This window comes from Chelonia mydas, chromosome 5 (assembly GCF_015237465.2).
Source record: "Chelonia mydas isolate rCheMyd1 chromosome 5, rCheMyd1.pri.v2, whole genome shotgun sequence".
NCBI classification, from domain to species: Eukaryota; Metazoa; Chordata; order Testudines; family Cheloniidae; genus Chelonia; species Chelonia mydas.
This window is the reverse complement of record NC_051245.2, coordinates 97,438,222-97,454,642: the sequence shown is the minus strand read 5'-3', so window position 1 is coordinate 97,454,642 and position 16,421 is coordinate 97,438,222. Positions and strand designations below refer to the sequence as shown.

The 16,421-nt window shown below is 41.6% G+C and overlaps 1 protein-coding gene across 6 annotated transcripts in view; it reads left to right on the top strand.

The window, feature by feature from the left end:
• PIP5K1B (phosphatidylinositol-4-phosphate 5-kinase type 1 beta) overlaps positions 1–11,484 on the top strand; it is a 168,108-nt gene extending 156,624 nt beyond the window's left edge. For 3 of the 6 annotated variants that reach the window (XM_043547684.1, XM_043547682.1, XM_043547683.1), the window contains one exon: positions 9,803–10,582. In XM_043547684.1, the coding sequence (XP_043403619.1) occupies positions 9,803–9,805 (3 nt within the window). In that variant the 3' untranslated portion in view covers positions 9,806–10,582. Of the gene's footprint in view, positions 1–9,802 lie in introns of all 6 variants that reach the window. The other 3 variants (XM_037901862.2, XM_043547686.1, XM_043547685.1) reach the window with 3 other exon arrangements.
• The last annotated feature ends 4,937 nt before the right edge of the window (positions 11,485–16,421 follow it).

The following is a 16,421-nucleotide window of genomic DNA, read 5'->3' as shown; positions in this document are numbered from 1 at the left end:
GCTATCAAGGGTAGTGACTCTGGGAAATGTGCAGGTCATAGTGGATAGGTTTGCTGCAATGGGATTCCCTAACTGTGGTGGGGCGATAGAACACATATCCCTATTCTTGGGACCGGACCACCTTGGCAGCCAGTCCATAAACCGCAAGGAGTACTTTTCAGTGGTGCTGCAAGCACTGGTGGATCACAAGGGATGTTTCACCGACATCAACGTGAGGTGGCCGGGAAAGGTACATGATGCTCGCATCTTCAGGAACTCTGGTCTGTTTGAAGAGCTGCAGCAAGGGACTTACTTCCCAGACCAGAAAATAACTGTTGGGGATTTTGAAATGCCTACAGTTATCCTTGGGGACCCAGCCTACCCCTTAATGCCATGACTCTTGAAGCCATACACAGGCAGCCTGGACAGTAGTAAGGAGCTGTTCAACTATAGGCTGAGCAAGTGCAGAATGGTGGTAGAATGTGCATTTGGACGTTTAAAAGCACGCTGGTGCAGTTTACTGACTCGGTTAGACCTCAGCGAAACCAATATTCCCATTGTTATTGCTGCTTGTTGTGTGTGCTCCACAATATCTGTGAGAGTAAGGGGTAGATGTTTATGGCAAATCGCCTGGCCACTGATTACGCGCAGCCAGACAGCAGGGCTATTAGAAGAGCACAGCAGGGTGCGCTGCGCATCAGAGAAGCTTTGAAAACCAGTTTCATGACTGGCCAGGCTACGGTGTGACAGTTCTGTTTGTTTGTTCTTGATGAAAACTCGCCCCCTTGGTTCACTCTACTTCCCTGTAAGCCAACCGACCTCCCCCCTTCAATCACCACTTGCAGAGGCAATAAAGTCATTGTTTCAAAATCATGCATTCTTTATTAATTCATCGCACAAATAGGGGGATAACTGCCAAGGTAGCCCAGGAGGGGTGGGGGAAGAGGGAAGCACCGGGTAGGGTGGTGGAGGAGGGAAGGACAAGGCCACACTGCACTTCAAAACTTATTGAATGCCAGCCTTCTGTTGCTTAGGCAGTCCTCTGGGGTGGAGTTGTTGGGTGCCCGAAGGGGGGCCCACCCCCTGCGTTCTTGGGCATCTGGGTGAGGAGGCTATGGAACTTGGGGAGGACGACAGGTGGTTACACAGGGGCTACAGTGGCGGTCTGGGCTCCTGCTGCCTTTCCTGCAGCTCCACCAGATGCCGGAGATATCAGTTTGATCCCCCAGTAGCCTCAGCATTGCATCCTGCCTCCTCTCATCTTGCTCCCACCACCTCTCATCTCGCTCGTCCCTCCTGTCCTCGCATTCATTTTCTGCTTTCCTGGACTCTGACATTGTTTGCTTCCATGCATTCTGCTGAGCTCTTTCAGTGCGGGAGGACTGCATGAGCTCAGAGAACATTTCATTGCGAGTGTGTTTCTTTTTTTTGCCGCCTTCTCTGCACTTGCCTCTGAGACGGAGATGATAGGGGGAGCATTGAAACAGTTGCAGCTGTGGGAGGGGAAGAAAGGGAGAGTAGTATTTAAAAAGACACATTTTAGAGAACAATGGGGAGACTCTTTCACAGTAAACCAAGCTGTTAACATTACATAGCACATGTGCTTTCGGTACAAGGTCGCATTTTGCCTCTTATATTGAGGGTCTTCCGGTTTGGTGTGTGAGATCACACATGCAGCAACAGAATTTGGCTTGCAGGCCACCATGGTAAGCCACAGTCTTTCAGCTTCTTCAACCTTCATAACATGTGGGAATGGTTTCAAACAGCAGCGCCCTCCTTTCCCATACCAAGCTCCCGTTGGGTTGGCCATTTGAAAGGAGGGGCTGCAGTTTTCAGGTTAACGTGCAGCGCAAACCCAACTAAACCCCCTCCCACCCAGTTCTCTGGGATGATCACTCTCCTGAGGATAACACAGAGAGATAAAGAACGGATGATGCTTGAATGCCAGCAAACACCAGGACCATATGCTGCCATGCTTTGTTATGCAATGATTCCAGACTACGTACTACTGGCCTGGCATAGTAAAGTGTCCTACCATGGAGGACAGAATAAGGCTGCCATCCCCAGAAACCTTTTGCAGAGGCTTTGGGAGTACCTCCAGGAGAGCTTCTTGGAGATGTCCCTGGAGGATTTCCGCTCCATCCCCAGACACGTTAACAGACTTTTTTTCCAGTAGCTGTAGTGGCTGTGAATGCATAGGGAAATTAATCATTAAACATGCTTGCTTTTAAATCATGTATTTATATTTACAAAGGTACACTCACCAGAGGTGCCTTCTCTGGCTTCATGGTCTGGGAGCCCGCGTTGGGAGGGTATTGGCTCCAGGGTGATAAACAGTTCCTGGCTGTCGGGGAGAATGGTTTCTCCGCTTGCCTGTTGTGCGCTATCCTCATCAGCATCATTATCTTCCTCATCCCCAAAATCCTCATCCCTGTTGCATAAGACTCCCCCCTTGCAGGTGTCTACAGACGGGGTGGGGTAGTGGTAGGGGCCCCACCTAGAATTGCATGCAACTCATCATCGAAGCGGCATGTCTGGGGCTCTGACCCGGAGCGGCCGTTTGCCTTTTTGGTTTTTTGTAGGCTTGCCTGAGCTCCTTAATTTTCATGCGGCACTGCTCCGGGTCCCTGTTGTAGCCTCTGTCCATCATGCCCTTGGAGATTTTTGCAAATATTTTGGCATTTCGTCTTTTGGAATGGAGTTCTGATAGCACAGATTCTTCTCCCCATACAGCGATCAGATCCAGTACCTCCCGTTCGGTCCATGCTGGAGCTTTTTTGCGATTCTGGGACTGCATGGTCACCTGTGCTGATGAGCTCGTCACACTGGCCAAACAGGAAATGAAATTCAAAAGTTCCCGGGGCTTTTCCTGTGTACCTGGCTAGTGCATCTGAGTTGAAAGAGCTGTCCAGAGCGGTCACAATGGAGCACTCTGGGATAGCTCCTGGAGGCCAGTACCATCGAATTGCGTCCACACTACCCCAAATTCAACCCGGCGATGTCGATTTCAGTGCTAATCCTCTCATCAGGGAGGAGTACAGAAATCAATTTTAAGAGCCCTTTAAGTCGACAAAAATGGCTTCGTCATGTGGACGGGTGCAGGGATAAATTGATCTAGTGCTGCTAAATTTGACCTAAATTCGTAGTGTAGACCAGGGCTTAGAAGAACAATTTTTCTCCCTCCTCCTTGTAACAACCTTTTATGTACTTGAAAACTGTTATCATGTCCCCTCTCAGTCTTCTCCTCTCTGGACTAAACAAACCCAATTTTTCCAATCTTCCCTCATAGGTCATGTTTTCTAGACCTTTAATAGTTTTTGTTGCTCTTCTCTGGACTTTCTCCAATTTGTCCACATCTTTCCTGAAATGTGGGGCCCAGAACTGGACACAATACTCCAGTTGAGGCCTAATCAGTGTGAAGTAGAGTGGAAGAATTACTACTTGTCCGTTGCTTACAATATTCCTGCTCATACATCCCAGAATGATGTTCACGTTTTTTTGCAACAGCGTTACACTGTTGACTAATATTTAGCTTGTGGTCCACTATGACCCCCAGATCCCTTTCCGCAGTACTCCTTCCTATGCAGTCATCTCCCATTTTGTATGTGTGCACCTGATTGCTCCTTCCTAAGTGGAGTACTTTACATTTGTCCTTATTGAATTTCATCCTATTTACTTCAGACCATTTCTCCAGTTTGTCCAGATCATTTTGAATTTTAATCCTATCTTCCAAAGCACTTGCAACCCCTCCCAGCTTGGTATTGTCCGCACATTTTATAAGTGGACTCTCTATGCCATTATCTAAATCATTGATGAAGATATTGAACAGAACCGGACCCAGAACTGATCCCTGCGGGACCCCACTCATTATGCCCTTCCAGCATGACTGAACAACCAGTTATGCACCCACCTTATAGTAGCTCCATCTAGGTTGTATTTCCCTAGTTTGTTTTTGAGAAGTTCATCAGAGACTATCAAAAACCTTACTAAAGTCAAGATATATCACATCTACCGCTTCCACCATCCACAAGGCTTGTTACCCTGTCAAAGAAAGCTATGAGGTTGGTTTGACACGATTTGTTCTTGACAGATGTATACTGACTTATTTATCACCTTATTATCGTCTAGGCATTTGCAAATTGATTGCTTAATTATTTGCTCTATTATCTTTCCGGATACGGAAGTTAAGCTGACTGGTCTATAATTCCCTGGGATGTTCTTATTTCCCTTTTTATAGATGGGCATTATATTTGCCCTTTTCCAGTCTTCTGGAATGTCCCCAGTCTTCCTTGACTTTTCAAAGATAATTGCTAATGGCTCAGATATCTCCTCAGTCAGCTCCTTGAGTATTCTAGGCTGCATTTAATCAGGCCCTGGTGATTTGAAGACATCTAACTTATCTAAGTAATTTTTGACTTGTTCTTTCCCTATTTTAGACTCTGATCCTACCTCATTTTCACGGCATTCACTATTTTAGATGTCCAATTGCCACCAACCTTCTTGGTGAAAACCGAAACGAAGTCATTAACCACCTCTGCCATTTCCACATTTTCTGTTACTGTCTTTTCCCCCTCATTGAGTAATGGACCTACTCTGTCTTTGGTCTTCCTCTTGCTTCTAATGTATTTGTAGAATGTCTTCTTGTTTTCTTTTCTTTTTGCGAATACAGACTAACAAGGCTGCTACTCTGAAACTTGTTTCCTTTTATATCCCTAGCTAGTCTGATCTTGTTTTGTGCCTTGGCTTTTCTAATTTTGTCCCTATATACTTGTGGTATTTGTTTATATTCATCCTTTGTAGTTTGACTGAGTTTCCATTTTTTGTGGGACTCTTTTTTGAATTTTAGATCAATGAAGATCTCCTGGTTAAGCCAGGGTGGTCTCTTGCCGTACTTCCTATCTTTCCTACGCAGTGGGATAGCTTTCTCTTGTGTCCTTAATAATGTCTTTGAAAAACTGCCAACTGTTTTCAATTGTTTTTCCCCTTAGACTTGCTTCCCATGGGATTTTACCTACCAACTCCCCAAGTTTGCTAAAGTCTGCCTTCTTGAAATCCATTGGTTTTTATTGTGCTGTTCTCCCTCCTACCATTCCTTAGAATTGTGAACTCTACCATTTCATGATCACGTTCACCCAAGTTGCCTTCCACTTTCAAATTCTCAACCAGTTCTTCCCTATTTGTCACAATCAAACCTAGAACAGCCTCCCCGCTAGTAGCTTTCTCCACATCCAGTCATTGCAGGGATAGTGTATATGTCTATGAACAATATTGTCCAAAGCTCCCCTGTTTATTAAGTGACATTAGCGTCAGTTTTGTGCACAAAGCAGAAGCTCTTTAACTGAACACAAAAGCATCTGGAGCCCTCCTTTGCAAATGTCTTTGAATCCTAAGGTGTGTTCTGGGGAGGTTGGGTAGTATGGAGTGGGCCCAATCCTGACAAATCAATTGGTGCTGTGGATGCTTGGTACCTCTGAAGATCAGGCCCAAGGTGTCCAAGGCTCTGAACCCAAAAATGGAGGCCCTCAAAATTAACATGATCTTTTGAGGGGGGAAAAAAACAAAACGAAAAACCCCACAATGCTGCCAACTATTGTTGTTGCAATGGCATCTAAAATGAAGTACACATTTGTAGTCTAATATGGTTGAAAGTATTTTTTATCCATTTATTACTACCTCCTCTTAAAAAGGAAAATGTTCATTTTGAAATACACAGGTCCTAATTCTGTCCTTTGAATATGAGTGCATGGCTGCCATTGATTTTAACTGAAGTTATACCCGGGCATCTGAGAGCAGAGTTTGGCCCACGAGACATATTTTAAGTTTTTAAGGAAGAATATAACCACAGCAAGGCATCCATCTCTCTTTGTATCAAAGTCAGATACAAGAAGAATGTGCTTTACTAAATGCAAATGTACTTCAGGTTACAATTAACACATTAGTGAAGTGAGTCGAGTGCTAGAAAGCCTGTGTAAATTTCACTAAACCATAAATTATTGATGCCCTGAGGCTTTTTAATGTGCTGTATGAGGAAATCAATTTACTGAGGAATGAATGCATGCAAAAAATTAATAAAGCACAAAAATATGCTCAAATAATGGCGCACGTTCTAAATCCATTACATAACAAACCCTGGCTAGTACAAACTCATTTGATTATCAGTGTTTGGCCCATTGTAGCAGTCAGTCACTTTTGTCTTGTTACGCGTTTCCCATCAAGCATCTCAGCTCTGATCGCCATGACCATATTCATTCTTTATCAATATGGGCAGGAAACACTGCTTCTCTGGTTGCCCTCAGTGTCACTCCAACAACTGCGCCGTAGGTATTCCTCAAAGAGAACCAGTTCCTGAACATTGAAGATGGGAGCTTTGCCTGAAATAAGGTGCACAGGGTTGGACCCGGAGTGGGGCATTCCAGTCAGCAACTCCCTACAGCCCAATTGCCTTTCTTCTCACTACCATGAGCATCATTTTTGTGACACAGCACTAATTGTTAGTCTTTAGTCACGTCCAATTACAGTCCTGTCAATCCTTCTCTTTCCGCATTGTAAACTGTGTGCAGCTTTTTTCCTAAATGTTTAGGGCTCAATGGTGACTAGTCTGTTCAGGTTGGGGATGTGAGAAGGAGCAAGAAGGAGCTAGTCACAATTGCAGAGAGTACAGTACAGGAGCCGCTTAAAGCTAGTGCCAGCAGTGCTATTAGTCTCTGAGAGCTAGGAGAAGTGAGGGCAGGGCCTGAGTTTGACTGCTGTGGTGAGGGAATGCATACTGTACCCTTTACAAAGAAGTAACAATGGCCACTCAGACCCTGCCCCACAGCCACACAGATCAATGGGAAAACTGTACTTCATTTATCCTGGTCTCATGAAAACATGCTAGCAAAGTGATTTGATTTAGCTCTGTCTTCTTGCAAAGCTGATGATTGAAAAAATTTAAAAAGTGCATTTGTCAGGTTCATTTCACTCAGTCATCAAAATACATTCCTTCTACTCAGTCATCAGTTCCACTTCATCCATCCACCCAAATTCATTCTATTCACCTATTCAGCAGTTTCACTTTACATAGTAAATTGCTTTGCATAGTGAACCCACGTCCCACATATAGCAGCATAACCTGCCTTGGCCAGGGTGTCATGTCCGCACACTGAGGATGATATATGCATTAGTCTATTCACTAAGCAACTGATTAGAAAATCCTTCTTGTACCATTTTCCAGTGTACAACTGGATCACAGTTCTGAAAGTTTGCTGCAGTGGAACATTATGTGGAGCATATGCCTGGTGCCAGATACGTTATTTTAAATGGCATTTTGGGTATGATTTCTATCTGTTGGTTGCCTTTTCCTAAATAAGGTAAGCTATTCAAAATGCCTGAGGAGCTTGCATTTTCCTTCACTGCCAAGGTTAGATTCTTCTCTTGAATTGTTTGAAGGTTAATTAAATATCTTTATCTGGAACTAAAGTTAACAGTGACCTACAAAAGAGTTTAATAAAAATGGAACTTTTGTGTCGTCTGTATGCTCTATTTGGATGTACAAAGAAGGTCTGAAAGTGGAGTCTGCATTGGTTTGGGTTTTTTACACTTTAGAAATTCTAGTGATGTCAATTATGGTCTTCCCTGGTTTTTCTAGAAGTTTGCTGGGGATCCATTTGACCTTGATTTAAGTGCCCAATATAGACACACCTGATCCTACAGAAATATTAAAAATAAAATTTGTGCTATAGAAATGAGTTTCTCCAGTAATATTATAGAATAGAGTAATTTGTTATATATTTTTAAATAACTGTCATGTTCATTAGTCATATTTGAGTATAACTCTTGTAGCTTTATTTACATATATATTATTCATGAGGCTTTACAGATCCATACGAAAACCTACACCGGGAGGAATGTATATTCAGTTTATTTTCTAAGAGCCAAATCTTGGAAGTTTTGTAGCTGACTTCAATGAGACCAGGATTTTGCCCCCGTGCATTCTAAGGCCCTGATCAATCCGACAAGGTTATAAATGCCTCGTGTGGTTGGCTGATGCACTTCACTTTCACTGACTTCAGTGATATCCAGGTTGCCCAGTATCTCTCAAGAGCAAATATTGGTTTTATGTATTAAGTATATCAATATTCACAGACATAAATGTAATAGGGATACTATTTTACAGGGGAGAAGATAATACTGTGCATGTGAATTTTAAAAAAAAAGAGTATCACTGCAGAACTATACTTCAGGTTACTGAAATGTGAAGATGGAGGGTGTCTCTCTCATTCCAGGCTGCAATCCAGACCAGTGAGAGGTTGTCTCACCACCTGCCCTGCAACCTTGAGTGCCTCACAATGCTTTGTTGTTGTAGCTCCCAACCAGGGCCACTCACAAACAGTCTAACATTGTGTAAGTCACACACAGAGTGTCTGTGTATAGCTGCAGCCCTGGTCCACCCACTCTGATCCCAGCAGCCTGTCAGCAACACACCAGTCAAACTCTAGCTTCCAACAGATTTGGTTACTACTTGCAGGGCCAACACACTCCCAATCCCAAATTTTCCCAAAAATGTGGGTTTTGCACTGTCCAGCCCTCTCCTGGACAGTCTGGCTATTAAAGGTCTGTTGTCCTGTAAAGGGTCAATTTTCAACAGTTTGCTACTTTAACTGAAGTTACCAAACAGTTCAGTTTAAACACATTAGTTTAAATTAAAATTAAAACAAGTTTAAGTGAGTACAAGTATAAAGGTATCAAAGTCAGAAATGGTTACAAGAAAAATCAAGATAAAATACTTCCTAGTAGCTAAAATTTAACAAGCTAGACTTGGCTCAAGGTAAGTCCTTACCACATGTTCCCAGCAACTGCGCTGACCAGAGTCTATGGGGCAGAGGTGAGGGTGGGCCAGTACAGTGTCTCGGTCAGAAGTGGCCGGTGGTACAAGGCCGTACACAGCTGACATTAAAGTGCTGCCGCAGCAGCGCTTTAACATCGCTGCCCCTTTTGCCTCCCCCAGGTCTGCCAGGAGGGGTGGGAGTGGGGGCAAAAGGGGCAGCTGCCATGGAGCCCCAGGCCCTTTAAATTGCTGCCGGAGTCCTGGGCAGCACAGGCTGGCCAGCACTGAAGGGCTGGCTGGGGGAGGCTGACTTCCAGCCCCGCCCCTTCCATCTGAGGCCCTGCCCCTTCCAGGGGCCCGGAGCCAGACCCCCCTACTGGTAAGACTTTTTTAAGTTACTTTCACCCCTGTTCAGGGGTCAGAATCTCCCCACAAAGTCAAAGGGCTTGTTCCTTTGTCATCTTAGGTGAAAAAGACCTGGCGGGTCTTTGTACCCTTGAAATGTGTTATCCCTGGATAACACTCATTCCAGATGTGAGGAAGGATATGTGGAGTCCCATGGTTAAAGAGGTTCAATGTTGTTTGCTAAAATGCATATAGATCTGTTCCTATCCCCCTTCATTGCCAGAGAATGCCTTCTTGACAGGTGATTACCGATCAACTTTGACACCTGGCTAGAGGCCTCAGCTTGTCCTTTATCTTTGAGAAACAAGTTTACCCCTTCCCCAGATGGACTGGTAAACATGGTCGTTATCATTTCATTTAATGTTCATAATTCTTCATATGCATTTTGTACATACATTACACAAGAATATTGATGATCAATTTGTTACTGGTTTATAAATGATACCTTGCAAGACATATTTTGCACAAAGATTATTACAATAATGTGTAGGGTGTGACTACAGGAGTGCTTTTGGTCACAGAGAGATAAAGATTTTATCCAATTACGGTTTTATAAAGTGCAGAATAAAGAAACAAAACCTCCAAACCTCTTAAATTATTTTCTATTTCCAGTAATAGAGAATAGAAGAAAATCAAAGTAAAAGTGGATAAGACGTGACCATGGTTGATGAAGAGCACTTTCTGCACTCCTGGTTTAAAGGGAGGAATTTGCTGAGCCTAACAGACAAAGAGTAATAATCAATGGAACTTATCTCTGAGAAATGTCATGGGAACCTTGAACCATGGAAATGATAGCTAGACTCGACAGATGTGACATGAAACATTCCACACTTTGCTATCATGTGCTATTGCTTGCTAAACTGTGAAGAACTGCATAAACTGTATTTAAGATGCTTTCTATACTAGTGCCAATCACCTTTTTTGGACCTGAAAGTGATATTTTCTTATTGACTCTCATGATTTCATTTGCATGTATTCAGTGATTGTGTACAAGCAAAATATGTAATCTGCTTTACCTATTTAAAGATCCATCATCAACACAGTGGTAAATAAAATTAATTCCACTTTTTTCTCCCCCAGAATCATAATTACTTAGGTCCATATTGTTGGAAGTCCAAAATGATTTCAAACAAGGATTAATGTAAATGTCTGCACTTACTTTATGGACAATAGCCTCTAAAGATATTTTCACTGTTTGTTAGTGAAATGAGGGGAAAAAAGCTATTTATAACAAGGCCTTATGTTGTGTACATAAATTGTCTTTGAAATGTGTGATTTAGTTTATTGCTTGTAAAAGAAATTATATAATTTATTTAGTAAATACTACTGTAAACTATAGTTTTATTGACAGAAATAAAATATTTTGTTCTCAAAACCTATGGTGCATATTTCAAGCTGTTTCTGGTCTATACACTTCCTGTTCTTGCCTTCTGACCCTTTCTAAGAGAATCATTATTTATGCACTGTGCCAAACAGTACATAACAGGTAATCTGTCCCGTATGCCCTCACATAGAAGAGAAGGTGGAAAAAATGTTATACTAGAAGGAGAAAGGCAAAGGAACAGATGTAGGGTGACCAGATGTCCTGATTTTATAGGGACAGTCCCGATTTTTGGATCTTTTTCTTATATTGGCTCCTATTACCCCCTTACTCCCTGTCCCGATTTTTCACACTTGCTGTCTGGTCACCCTAAACAGATGCAACATGTATGGTTTGATAAATGTTACAGATCTCTCACCATGTGCAACCATTGCAGGACAAAAAACGGTAGAAGCAATCTGGTTCCACATGGGAGGAGAGATTTAGTCACAGTAGGGTAAGGGCTGCTAAGCATCATTCTAAGAATCCAGACCTTGATGTGGGAGCATATTTAGGAACTTCATAAATGCCTCTTTAAGGTGTATGGAAACTATTGGGGATGATGATGATAGCTCTCCCAAAAATAACATTCTTTGCAGAGTGGCTAGAGTGTAGGACATTGGAGCTGGCACTTCTGTAGAACTTGCCATGTGAGGATTTTTCCCAACATTAACAAATCAAACCTCCGTACCTTTGTGAAATAGATGAGTATTATCCCCATTTTACAGATGGTATGGACAAACAGAGGTCATATAACTTGTTCAAGTACACAGAAAATCTGTGGCAAGCCAGGACTAGAACCTCATCTTGTAGAACCTGCCATGTGAGGATTTTTCCCAACATTAACAAATTAAACCTCTGTACCAGATGACAAAAACAAAATATTGGGACACATGGGGGGGCAGCCACAGGCTCAAAAGCCGGAATACCACCGAAGCGCAAAAAAAAAAAAAAAAAATAGCCGGAGTGCCGCCGAAGCAAAATATCGGGACAAATGGCGTCCCGACCGTACATCAGTCGGGATGCGGGACAAACAACTAGATATTGGGACAGTCCTGATTTTATCGGGACGTCTGGTCATCCTAGATAGTTCCCAGTGGCACCCTGGATGTTAAGCAACAGAGAGTTCTATGCCCTGTAACCAAAACTGCTGCATATAATGTGTATGTGTGGGATGATTGCCTCCTGCTTCCTGCATAATCTATAACAAATATAGAATATGTCTGAACAAAATAAATTTCACTGAAATGTTTTGTTTCATAAAAAAAACAAAGTTCCTAGTTTTTGGCATCAGAGAGACTTTTTTCAAAACAGACAGAAGCTTAATTTTTCTTGGTAGATTCATCTGTTTTCCAGTTATCTCAAGGACTACAGAATGCCCACTTATCCTTAGCAAGACCCCAGAAAAAAGAAATGTATTGAAAAGAGACCAGTCTATGCAAGGATACATTTTTATACTGTGTAATTCTCAAATAACATGCTTTCTTCTGTATAGCCACTTAAAAGGCTTCATAAATGAAAATGCTGTAATCTTCAGAGGGAATTTGCTCCACATAAAAAGATTACATATCATGTTCAGTGTGTTTACATACTGTCACCCCAGCATGCCTACTCTCCCCCTTGAATAGAAACAGCCATCCATTGCAGATAAAAGGAAATCCAGGTTAAATTACAAGTATTAGTGGAAAGATTCTTTTCTTTCTAAGGCTCGCATTCTGAAGTGTGCATTATTGTGTTCCTGTTGATATGATTTCCAATCAGTGCAGCCAATGGACTTCGTGAAAGGAAGTCCAGTGAAGCACTCCTGATGGCCAATGGTTCAAGCCTGCCCCAGAAAAGGTCTAATGCCTGTAACCATATGAGAAAATCTTACTACAAAATAACAGTACAATAGGTTTAGAAGGACTCTGCATGTCTAATCTTTAAGTAACTGGATGCTATTTAATTTGCACGGATGGCTTTTAAGTAAGCTTGAAGGATCATTTATGCACATCAATAAGAGTTGAAAAGGGGACACCTGCCAGGAAAAAATAAAATATGTGCAAGAAGGCCCGGCCACCAAATATTAGGTTTTCTGGGCTAGAAGAGCGTCATCTTAGCTTATTTTTTGAGGTCTGGGCATATAGAACACCCCATAGGGAACAAAATGTGGCGCTATCTGTATACGCAGGTATTTAAATTCTTTAATTTAAATATGAACCTCCCAGAAGAAAAGGCAGATAGTTGTCTGCTAGGGGAATAATTTAGGCTTGTTATACGTGACCCTGTAATTGATACTGTTCTGTAATCCTGTGGAATTCTGGGGGAGAAAAGTAAATCAAGGTGTCATTTGCATTTAACAAGATTTTGTGGCATAGTCCCTTGACTGAAAAACTGGATACTTCTGCACCTCTTCTAAAATTCAGTACTGAGAAAACCACCAAACTCCTACTTTGATATATTATTTAGATAGTGTTGGCTTTACTATACCACAGGTATCTAACTATGGGATATCTTTCACCTTTACATGCCTCAACCCAGTGAAAAGCAGACAGTGAGAAAGAGCAAATCAGCAGCACTCTGTCTATTCAGCACCTAAGCCATTTGTTGAGTCATTTCAGGATGATGTGCACATTTGCTTCCAATATTATATCAGCTTTTTGGCATCAGAGAGACTTTTTTCAAAACAGGCCTCACCCTGAACACAACTCCTTTTCATGTGAAACTTGTAGAAGACCATGGAAATCTGCATGCAGAGGGCTTACAGAAATGAAATGTGGCATGGTTTTTACAGAGTTTTTTTCAACTTCTATAATTACCATACTTACATTATTTGAAATCCCTTGTGGGACTTGCATGATTTAAAAAAAAAATTAAAGCTTTGAACTCTATATAGCAACATCCCTCATGGGCTCAACATGCTTTTAAGAGATGGGTATTGTTGGTCTCATTTTTCAGGTGGGGAGATTAAGACACAGAAGGGTTAAGTGGTATACAGCAGTGCTTCTCAAGCTATCTGATGTGGGGGACCGGCCATTTTTTTTTTTCCAATATGCACACAGACCGGCAGCCGATGGCTCACGGATCAGCACCAGTCTGCGGACCACCACTTTGAGTAGCACTGTTATAGAGTATTAGACGTGGAGGGTAAGATCCATCCTTATGCAGAAAGCCAGCATGCAACCAGTGCATCACATAGGCTCTATTTTGAAGACTTAAGTAGTGAATAGGCCTTGTGCTACTCTCTGCGCTAGAGAAAATATCACCCTAAGAATTTAATGCCACTGTGTTGGGGTGTTGAATTTTACCCTTAGCTGAATCAGGACAAATGTAAAGACATTGCACATCCTCAAGAGGGAAAAAAAAATAACACTCTGCTTAAGAATTAATAAGCATGCATGATGACTGGCTAAATATTCCTGAACTTTGTCTACAGGATTATGCCTTTTTAGCTGTACTAAGCCCCTTCTATTTGGAATTAATTACCTAAAGATGCTTGTGATATTAGAGCAAGACATTATTTGGCTGGCTTTTGGTAAGTAGTCTTTTAATTTCATACTTAATTTGCTGATGTGAAGCTATTTTTGTGAACACTTTGTGTTCAGCATATAAAAGGCAAATGGCATTATAAATGAAAAGACTGACTTGGTTCTTTGTTCTGATGGGGGTAAAAGAAATGATGAGAAGAAATCCAAGTAAAAATAATTGCAGTGTTTAATGAAGGAAACTCATTCCAAAAATCTTAAATTACAAATTCTCTCTCACACACACACACACACACACACACACACCCCTCCCCCTCCCCCCCCATCCAAAACATTATTTCAGCTTTCAGATATTAGCTAAACAAGACGGTCTTAATAAGACAACAGACATATACAACTGGTTGTCTCTTCATTTCTGCTTTTAGTCACTTATCCACTCAATAAATCAGTTTATCCTTCATTAGAACACAACCCAGTCTCCGCAATTACTTTGGAATTTTGTGCACTCAAGCTTTAGTGACTGACTTTGTACATCGAGAACTCAGTTTTGTGCATATGATGTATGCTTGCACACACAAATTGATAGCATGTAACTATTCTATTTGCATGCACAAAGCAGCTGTAGTTTGTAACACTGCAGGTGGATACTTTTGAAAATTTGGTCCAAAGTACAGAACATCAATTTCATTCCCAAACACACTTACCACAGTATAATTTCAAAGAATTGCAGAAAGGGTAGCTAAATAAGACTCCTCTTCTCTCTTTCTTGTGATAAATTTAAACAATTTCTCCAATGAAATTTGCTTTCTATAATGGGGAAACAACAACGTGTTTAACTTTATTAATGATTTTGCCCTTCGTGTGGACAAAGATAATTGAAGAACTTCAGTTACTGCACAAGGTGAATAACCTTCTCTTTTAGAACAAATTGTGAAGGAAAGAATAATTCAGAGATAAATGGTAAAGGGAATGTAATGCAACACACGTTTAAAAAAGGTAGGTTGATCACGCCAGACTAACCTGATTTCTTTCTTTCAGGAAATAACTGATTTTTCAGGTAAGGGAAGTGCAGTAGATCTAATATTCTTGGACTTTAGCAAAACATTTGTCACAGTACCACAGAGGAAATTATTTAGTGAATTTAGGGAAGAGGCAGATCAGTACATGCATCGTAAGATGGATAAGGAACAGGCTAAAGGGGAGAAGGCACTCAGTTATGCTGAAAGGTGAATTATCAGACTGGAAGGAGGTTACTAGTAGAGTTCCTCAAGGATCAATCTTGGGAAAAAGCTTGTTTAATATTTTTTTAGTGACCTTGGCACAAAAAGTAGGAGTGTACTAATGAAATCTGCTGCTGATACAAAGTTGGGAGAAATTGTCAATACAGAGGAAGATTGGTGTATTACGCAGGAAGATCTGGATGACCCTGAAAATGAGTGACAGAAATGGGATGAAATTCAATAGTACAAAGTATAAGGCCACGAATTTAGGGTCTAATAGTAAAAATTTCTACTGCAAACTGAGGTCTCATCAGTTGGAAATGACACAGGTGGAGAGAGATACTGGGTCTGTGAGTTGATCACAGGATGACTGAGCTACCACTCTGATGAGGCAGTGAAAAAGGCATATGCGATCTAGGATATATTAGGTGAGGCATTTCCAATAGAGATAGAGAAGTATTAATGCTATTGTACAAAGCAGTGATAATTCCTCATTTGGAATACTGTGTACAATTCCGGTCACCTATGTTTAAGAAACATTCTATGCCAACTCAAAATGCTGCATTAAAATGGAAAATGGATTGAGTAAGCCATTCAGCATCAAGACAGGTGTAAGGCAGGGGTGCATCCTGTTTCCTTTTTTGTTTATACTAGTCATTGACTATGGATTAAAACAATGCGACAGTGACACAAATGGCCTAAAATGGAACAATTCAAGGCTATTTGATCTAGGGGTATATAGTACAAGTCATGGACAGGTCATGTGCCGTGAATTTTTGTTTACTGCCCCTGACCTGTGCATGACTTTTACTAAAAATACCAGTGACTAAACGTAGCCTTACTTAGAAGTATCCAAAGATGGTGTCCAATAGAGCAGATTGGTAACTGTCTGGGGGTGGGGGGGCAAAGATTCACCCAGGACTGTAACAAGCTTCTCAAGCGATAATGTGGAATTCATTATTGTGGGATGTTAATGAGGCCAAAAGCTTCACAAGATTTACAAAGGAACTAGACACATATGGATAACAAGAATAACTTGATCAGTCTTTAAGTACCTACATGAGAAACTGTAGCAGGGTGCTGGTTGAGAAGCCCTTAATCATCTCCTGCCACTCCAGCCCCAATCAAGGGGAATGGATTGGGGCTGGGTGAATAGCCCAGTGCCTGCCTGATAACTGGCTGCATCT